The sequence below is a fragment of the Notamacropus eugenii genome, chromosome 5, assembly GCF_028372415.1.
Source record: "Notamacropus eugenii isolate mMacEug1 chromosome 5, mMacEug1.pri_v2, whole genome shotgun sequence".
Taxonomy (NCBI): domain Eukaryota; kingdom Metazoa; phylum Chordata; class Mammalia; order Diprotodontia; family Macropodidae; genus Notamacropus; species Notamacropus eugenii.
The window spans coordinates 420917733-420927087 of record NC_092876.1 but is presented as its reverse complement, the minus strand read 5'-3'; the positions used below and the strand labels follow the sequence as shown (position 1 = coordinate 420927087).

Below are 9355 nucleotides of genomic sequence, written 5' to 3'. Positions count from 1 at the left end.
TTTAACATTATATATTTGACTAAAAGGCATAAAAAATACAACACTGCACTATGTTTGTTGTTCAGTTATTCTTCAGTTGTGTCCAATTCTTCATGACCCCATTTAGGGTTTTCTTGGCAAAGATACTGAAGTTTTTGCCATTTCCTTCTCAAGCTCATTTTACAGATGAGGAACCGAAGCAAAAACAGTTAAATGACTTGTCCAAGGGTCACACTACTAAGTGCCTGAGGTCACATTTGAACTCCCGCCTTCCTGACTTCAAGCCTGATTCTCTATCCACTGCATCATCTGGTTTACTGTTCATTAAAAATCATTTCATTCTGCAAAAGAAAACCCTAGACTTTCTTCCAATAAAATTTTTGTTTCCACATGAAGGAGTCTCATTCTTTGTGATTATATGTATAGTGCTTAGAAATGCTTAATAAGTGCTTGTTGATCAAAATTACTCAAGATTCTTGAAAGACTTATTAGTATTCAAGATTCTTGCAAGATTTATCAGATAACAAACCTTGTTTGACTACTCTGACCATAATTATAAGGCACAGCTCAAAAAAAAATGTATGCTCAAGAAAGGTATCTGGCATTGTCTTGGGGGAGATACAGCACAGTGTCCACAGAAAACACTGCTGGTTGCATCATGCTTCAGAACACTGTAGAATCTCTTGAAAGAGAAGTGTTAACCATTTAAGAGTTTGAATCTACATACAGAAACCAAGTGGAAAAAGAATGCTTATTTTCCAAATAATGATAAATTAAATAGTTTAAGAACCTACAGAACTCAACCATCACTATATGTACCTTGGAGAGAGATTGCAAATAGACAATAAGGTCTAAAATTAAACAGCAGAAGCATATTTCAGATTGCCTTTGGGAAACTGCAAGTTTCATTTAAAGACTCTTGACTTCTTCCAGAAACAAAAGTCCACCCTTTTAAGATATTTTACCAGTGTTATTGGATAGGTGACTCCTGGAACACTGCAGTCTCTCAAAAATTAGAAGTGACCACTTAGAGGACAATGAAAGGATATATGGTGGATGGATCCAGATTTCCTCACACACATATTCTTAACATACAATGCAACTTCTCCCCACCTCTACCCCTTTACCAATCATTCTATGGTATACCCTCCTGGAACCACGTTCTAGATTGATTCTATGCCACCGATTTAGAGAGATATCTTTGATTTCCAATTTTCCCTGTCATCATAATCTCAATCAGCTCCCCTCTTACCCATTCTTGGTGCATATGTACACAGAGATACATGAAGCTAGGGGTTTTACTGCTAGTTCCATCCTTTAAGCTTATCTCCATGAATTTCCAGGCATCAATAATGCTTTTATTTCTGTATTCTAAATACTCTATCTGTACCCATCAGCAGTTTTCTATTTTCCTCTTTCGTCTACAGTTAAAGCTTTTATTTAGATGTGCAAGGCTCCAAAAGAAATATTTACCATCCATTTTTAGGTATTCTCCATATCCCAGTTATTAAACCTTGGCAGAATGATGGCATGAGACAGAATAGAGGAAAAGAATGTAAATCAAGTTTAAAAGTCAGGGAAGGAAGTAATGCTGACAAGAAGAAAATAAAACTAAGTTTACAATTAATTCATTCCCTGTATTAAATCTTGCCTTTCATAAGGGAAGACGCTCTCCATATTTTATTTTGAATCTGTCACTCTCTCTATTAAATTAATAAGCTGTTGGTGAAAAATTGGGATTGGTGAGGCAAGGAAGAATAGACAATGACTGCATATCCATCTGGCAAGACTTTACTCAACTGAAGCATTCAGTACTTTATGGATGAGTAGTCATACATGATAGGTGAAGGATCCACACATATTCAGATAAAGAGGTTCACCAATAACTTGACTTTAATTTCACCAACAACATCTCTTCTGGCTCTCTCAGCCCCAGCCTTTAAAGGTCTCTAACTCTACTGCTCATATTCTAATTTCAAAGATTTCTGCACCAGTGCCTAACACCTAGAAAGCAGCCCCAAACCAAGCCTCCACATTTCATAAATATGAAAATCATGCAGATGAATAAGGGATACAACAATTAGGGCTAAACGTGGAATACTTTCAGGTAAGATTTAAAGGATATTGTAGAGGCACCTGGTTCCCAAATCTATCACCTTCCATTCCTTTCCAAATCCTAAGATTCTAAAAGACCTTTCTTTATCCCTCTAGCTTAAAGTTTCTTGTCCACAATTCGCTTCACGGGTATTTAAATTGCTACTTCTGATGTTTTTTTCTTCTGACATTAATTAAATGTCACCATTTAATTCTCTTTAGCTATTTTCTAGCATCCTGTTAAGGCCTCAGAGATTGTTTAAAAGAATTGTATGATGTTACTCCCTATTAGAATGAACTCAATACAACAAACATTAGATACTTACTTTGTGTAACAGAGTATAAAATAAAATGACATGTCACATCTAAAACTAACTCAAGACCATTTAATGGCTTATCAAAGTAATCCTTTCTAATATCTGTTTGTTGGGACAAAAATAAAAGTCAATCAAGGAAAACAAGGTTTGTAAAACACCAACACAGCAAACAATTTAAAGCACTTAAGAAATTCTCATTCATCACCCTGTTCCCTTTTAGGCACCATGTTTTTCAGATTATCCAAAATAGTTTTTAAAAGTACTATTGGTTCAAGTCAAAAGGCAGTAAAAAGTTATCTATGCTATGTTTGGACATATCATTCCCAATACCAGTTCCAGAGTATTTCAAACAATTGGAATATAGTCCCAATACAACAAAATCTGTGCATCCTTTTAAAAGTATTAACATTTCTTGTAAATTACAGGTAAACACAAATCTTTCAAAAATATATTTCCAAGTCATCAAAGTTTTATTAGATGAGTATTTTTCCCTTTTCTCCATTAGTCAATTACTATTGGGTAAACTCTGAATGATGGTTAGCCAAATTCACTTTTTCAATTGCAATCTGCACTACGAGGTCCCTCTAATCAAACAATGTAATGTTTCTTACTCTTGTTTTTTTTGAAAGATGCAAATCCCACTTAAATCAGCATACTTACCTTTGAGCTAGGGAACCATCAACACAAGATGTCTATTAGGCTTCCCAATTTTCATTACTGGGCAAGACTTTTGGTGAATCTCACTATATACCATTTATTGTTTCTTTGGCTGTCTTATCTCCCACCTCTGCAGTACATTTCTGGTGAGAGAACCTTGGATCATGCAATGATTGAGAATAAATAAAAGGAAAATTAAATAACCCAAAGGAAGCCAGCAATAAAAGAAACTGAATTGAAAATAGACAAAAAGTTTGCAGTGTTTTGGACACGTGCAAAACGTATGTAAATACTTAAATGATTTTTAAAAAATATTTCAGTGTGGCAATCTGAAAAACCCTATCAATTACTTCTAGGACAAATCTAGTAACACTTGGTCACATGTTAGGGTATAAACAGTTGAAAACATTGGCATAATCTTCAGACGTGAAGAATGAATTTTATTTATACATACTGTTCCTTCTCCAGTTGTGTTATTTCTTGCTCTCCTCCCAACCCATCTCACCATTTTCCAACAATATTATGTAACGTTTTTGCCACAAAATTTCCATCCTGATTAAACAGAAGCCCCTCTGGATTTAGACTAGCAACTGAAAACTAAACTGTTGGTAGAAAGAAAGGAGCCATTTTACATACCACTTCAGCTACTCTTAAGTTTTCAAAGGTTCTATCAAGGCAAAATTGGGTTTCCAATATACACCATCTGTTTTGGTGGGAAAATATCTGCCCCCAAATGTAAAAAATAATGGGAGAAAATACAGTGTTTTGGGATAAAGAAGGAATTTTGAAAGGAGGTAAAGTATTATTTAAAGAAACATTTCATAACTCTTAATCATTTTCAAAGACAAAAATGTACTCCCCCAAAATTACTAATTAGCACAAATATGTGGTTTCCAATGTTAAGGAAAAGCTCAATAAAATATTACCCTGATTCTAATCCTATTGAATATGGGAGAATGTAGAGAGTGTAGAAGCCTTACTTACCTCAATGATTCCTTAAGACAGTCACGTTGAACGCTTTAAATAAAAGCCAGGCCTCAAGATGTTGCTAATGGAGCAAAGTGAAGGGTTTCTTTCCAATCACAAGACATCTTGTAGTGGACATAGACATTGAAATGGCCCTTACATTGAAGGAAATCATGCACCATAAAACAGTGTCTATGGTGGCTTTTCTCTTTTACTGGAACTTCTTTGTACTACTATTTTGATTCCTATACGGAATTTGGGAAAAGCAGCTGCAGTATAAAAGACGACTGGCTTCAAAATCTGGGAATCCTGCAATTGTGTGGTCTACTATAAAAATTACTGGAAAAGCAGGTGTTGATTTTATTAGGAATAGGAATTCATCTCACCAAGAGGTTCCCTAAAGTAATGAAATCACAGGTCTGGTCCAAAAACATTGTATCATATTGTATGTATATGTGTATACACATAATAAACAAATATACAGTAATACGACATATACGGATATAACTTAAATGATAGGGCAATTCTATTGGAAAATGCTGATAAGATTTTTTTTTCATTTCAGTAAATGTAAAGTGTCGGTTACCTAGTCCCACTGTTAAAGCTAAAAGGAAGTGGAATACGTTGTTTCATTTGCCCCAAATCATTTTCTAAGGGAGGTCCCAGGGAGAATTTTAGTTTAGAGTTTTAATATACCAATCTGTGTGTCTTACCTCAATAAAATACAGTTTCTTTGAAATAAGTGTGAATGGTGGCCCAGTCAGTAGTCAATCTACAATCTATAGTTTCCAGCACAAAATAAGCAATGGAATTGCTCAATTCTACAATCTGAAGAACTTAAAAAAATTTTAAATAGAAGCCAGTGAAAAGAAAAGGGGATAGAAGAAATTTAGCATCTACATTTAGGCGAACTTTTTCTTACTTGTGTTGATCTTCTATTGGCCTGTTTATGCGAACAATGCAAGTATAAAAAAAAGACCACACCTCCAACAACCCCCAAACAAAACCTTGATTAATTCCTAGATAAAAATTATTTCTTTTCCCCTAGACATAGAGATGAGGGACAGGATACATTGGCAAAGATAAAGTCGATATTAATTTTGCAGGTCAGAAAACTTTTACAATCCAATTGATTTAAGATTGTTTTCCAATTGCTCATTAAATATACACAAACTTCAATTTCCAGAGTTTCAGATATCAACTTTAAAAAAAATACTACTGCCCACATAAAAATCTTTCATCACTTACAAAGAAATATTTCAGGGAATTGCCTTATGTTTTTCATAAGATTAATATTATCTTGCCAATCTGCCTTTATCAGAAAAGAAAAAAGATGATCAACTATTCTCTTTCCATATGACTGAAAAACATCATTACTAAGAGCTAGTGCCTAAAAAAAAATTGATAGTTCAGAAAAGGAAATATTTTCTGGCTATCTTGAAAGTAATACGCTTAGATAACTCATAACATATAAGAAATGTGCCTAAATTTTCACAGCCTACTATTTGGGAAAGTAACCAGAATGTTTAAATAATACTTTCTTCAAAGTAGTTCGAAGTACACAAATAATCATCTAATCTTCACACCTGTACAAAAACTTAGAAATTAAATCAGAGTAGAAGACTAATGTTAATTAAGTTTAAAAAAAAGAACTCAAAATGTTCTGTTAAACCTCCAACTTTTACTTTCAGAATTTTTGAAGCCTATGTCAATGTAACTAATATTTTTACATATTTGACTAAAGTTATACCCAGTATACCTACCAGACCATTACCTGGACCAGGGTAATTGCATAGGAAAATTTTTACTATATTTACATTTTTTTTAAATTAAAAAAAAAGTATAGTAAAGAGTCTGAGGACAAATTATTCAACTGTTTATCATACATAAGACTGCATGACTATAATACAAAGGGCGTTTCTTTTTTCATTTAACGTTACAATATACACAGCAAGTCTGGACTAGATCTTACAATCTGAACACAGGTATTTCACCTTTTCCATGCTGTTTATGTTTACAATGCACATTAGTCCTGTAACCAAACTGTGTAGTAAAGCACACAAAACTGGACTGTAACATAACACAGTATGCAGAAGCATTGGGCTTGATGGTTTTCTTGTGTAAATATTGGTTTCAAAACTGCTTTAATTTTTGGTGCTTCCTAAGATGTGGCAACCAGCACAGGAAAAAAAAATGACTTGACCCATAAAATATCTTAACTGTATATACCGAGACAGCAGTAACTATTGGATTCTTTTTTTAAATATTGCTATACTCAAGATGACAACCTTTCATTCACTGTAAACTTCTCTGAACGACTGAGTTCAAAAATGGTCACCCACAGGCTTGATATTTTAATACAAAATAAATAAGGATCCTTCAATTAAAAAAAAAGTTTTATAAAACTGATATTTCCAAGTATCCATTCACATTTACACGTATTGGGCCTTTCTTTTCAAGGTCTTATGTATAAAAACCTATTTTGTTCTGAAAAAAAAATTGACCATGTCAGCCACATGGAAACGGCTGATAAAAAGTCTGTTCTGCGAAGTTATTTTTAACAGGGTTTATTGGCAGAGGTAGATTACTGCTTCTTTTCTAGGCTTCTTTTTTTTTTTTAAATCCTGGACAAATAAATAATCTATCTTCATTCTCCCAACTCGACCCTTCAGAAATATTGGTCAATTTTAAGTGGGAACACAAATTTAGCAACTGCCAGACTGTGTTACATTAAGGCAGCATAACCTCAAACTAGGCACCTGTTAAATACAGCCTGTTAACTTCAGGACATACATGAGCTTTTAGCTTCACTCATGGTAACACTTTGGGACCTGTTGGTGCAATCAAGGTCTTACTTTCAAGTTTACAAGAATGTTCATCAGGAATACAAGAAACTCCTGCTGGTTTCATAGCTTTTAGATCTTGTGTCCCTTTCCCCTTCAGAAGCCTGAAGACATTTATAATGTTAACAGATGTTATAGTCTTGAATTAGATGTCAATCTATTATGTTCAGTACACAGATCGTTATAAATGTATTGGCTATGAATTCAACAACAGTTCCAGTTTTGTTTAAGCAATAGTACAGCCATAATTTTCAACTGACATTTAAAAATGGTCTAGTTACACCTTGTGTCAAAGTGCAGAACTGCTACATTATTGGTTACAGACATCTATGTGCTATAAAAACAGCTTTGGTACAATAAATTATCAAAAAAAGAAAATAAATTTTTGTAAAATTCACAGCATAATTGTGAGGCAAAAAAAGCAGTCACATAAAATTCTGCATTTTTTAAAATGTTCAGGATGAACAGAAGACATCTTTGTGCAGAAGTAATGGTGGAGATACCACGTGCCGAGAAAAAGCAAAAGAAAAAGTAAAAAGCAGGAAGGGACACAGCTGTAGCTATTTCCATCAAACGCAAACCACTACTTCTGTGACCTTCAACCAATAAGGAAGTCAACTTTATGACACACGCAAAGTGACCTTGCAATACCTTACAATTAGTGGGTCACAAAAGTCTATTTTAAAAGAAAGGCCTCTTGAATTACCCATTCTCTGTGTTTTCAGCATTAAGGACTGTCTGCAAAAGCATGTCCAATAGTGATTGCATTTGAAATGGTAGGCTCTTCTAACTTAGAGTCCAAATCCATAAGGCCAAAGGTTATCCCAAAGACCACCAATTAGACCTCCCCAGGACTGGCCAAAACTGACCCGTTGATTGCTTCTCAGTGCACCTTAGTTATGAGGCCAGCCATGTTCCAAATACTATCTGACTCTGGTCTATAAAATGAGACACAGAATCCCATTATAATTGCTGCTTTGATCCTCAGTAGGTTCAGAAAAGGAGAATTCTGATCACCGCCACTTAGCATGCTTAATGTGCCTAAAAAACTCCAATACAACTGTCCCTTTGTACAGCTGAATATATTTTTGTGTAATCTGAAGGTCCCTCTTCCTTACAGTACTGCATATCTGTGCCCATGTGTGTTTAGAGGTTTAAAAAAACCCAAATAACCCCACCCCCCACCCAAAAAAACCCTCATGGGGCCCTTTTTGTAAATTATATGCAGTGACTTTTTATTTTAAAATTAGTTGGCAAATGACTAAGACCAACATCTGAACATTAACTTTTGTAGAATAGAAAGACAAAAACACTATGATTGAGATGTGGCAAGTTAAAATGGGGGAGGCAAAAGATGAGGTAACACCTCTGAGATATCCATTAAGATGGGTTTAGACATGGCTCTTTAAAAAAAAAAAAACAACACTTCACTGTCCCTTTGCAATCTTTTCAAGTTTAAAAAAATAGTCAGCTTTGCTCTCTTGTAGCGGTTCAGTGTGTTAAACTCCTTCCGATTCAAGCAGCTTTGCACTTGTTTTTGGAAAAAAACACCACTTCTATAAAAACACACAAGAAACAAACAAGTTTCAATTTAGTCACGAGCTAGCCACAGGACTTTGTTGAACACAAACTCCTGTCATAGGAGATTCTTCTCTATCAATTCCTTGCCTCATAGCTAGATGTCCTTCAGTCATGTAATGTGTAGGACCTGTATTGGCAGAAAATTGGTATGCTGGATGTCCAGTTATGCCAGTCTCCTGGCGGGGATTGGAGTAGACTGTTAAATTAACATCCATGGCTCCATTCTGTCCAAAGTCCAAGGCATTAGCAACTACTGGGCGATTCTGGTAGGCTTGATTACCTTGGTTACCAGTAGAGGAGGAAGATGTAGAGGAAGAAGTAGTTGAGGAAGACAGGGATGTCATGGAGTGGTGACTATGGCCAACTTCCATAGAATCTTGGGTAGAGGAGCTGTTTGTTGGAGAATTGTAGACCCTTGGCCTGGTCCGGTTACCCAAGGCTTGTTGTCCATGGTGATGGTGGTGGTGGTGGTGATGGTGGTGATGATGGGAGCTGTTTCCATGATGATGATGTAATGCATTCTGTTGAGGGGCTACATGAAACGCTGTTTCTTGAACTGGATGAGTTTCAACAGTGACTTGTGTAGGCGCTTCCGTGCCTGACCAACCAAGAGGAGCTGGAAACTGCTGGCGCACCTGTGAAAATTAATACAGGTCTATATCTTTACCTCTAATTCAAAAGGAACAACATGAATATTTAAGCAAGTTGAGCGGGCAAAACTGAAGAAATTTGGCAGCTTTATCACATAAATTTTAAGTTTATAAATAGAATAACATGTAACATATATGATCTATATATTATTCACAGAGATGATCCAACTAAGCCACTCCCCCAAAAAAATTCAATTAAGAAGCTGCCTTTTTAACTAATTTAATTACAGAAGTCACACATAAAAATGAGGAACTAATCTATTAATGA

General features: G+C 35.1%; 1 protein-coding gene across 11 annotated transcripts in view; it reads right to left on the bottom strand.

The window, feature by feature from the left end:
• Nucleotides 1-5091: 5091 nt before the first annotated feature.
• Nucleotides 5092-9355, bottom strand: part of DYRK1A (dual specificity tyrosine phosphorylation regulated kinase 1A) — a 211644-nt gene continuing 207380 nt past the window's right edge. For all 11 annotated transcript variants that reach the window (XM_072614980.1, XM_072614973.1, XM_072614976.1 and 8 more), the window contains one exon: nt 5092-9072. In XM_072614980.1, the coding sequence (XP_072471081.1) occupies nt 8452-9072 (621 nt within the window). In that variant the 3' untranslated portion in view covers nt 5092-8451. The remainder of the gene's footprint in view (nt 9073-9355) is intronic.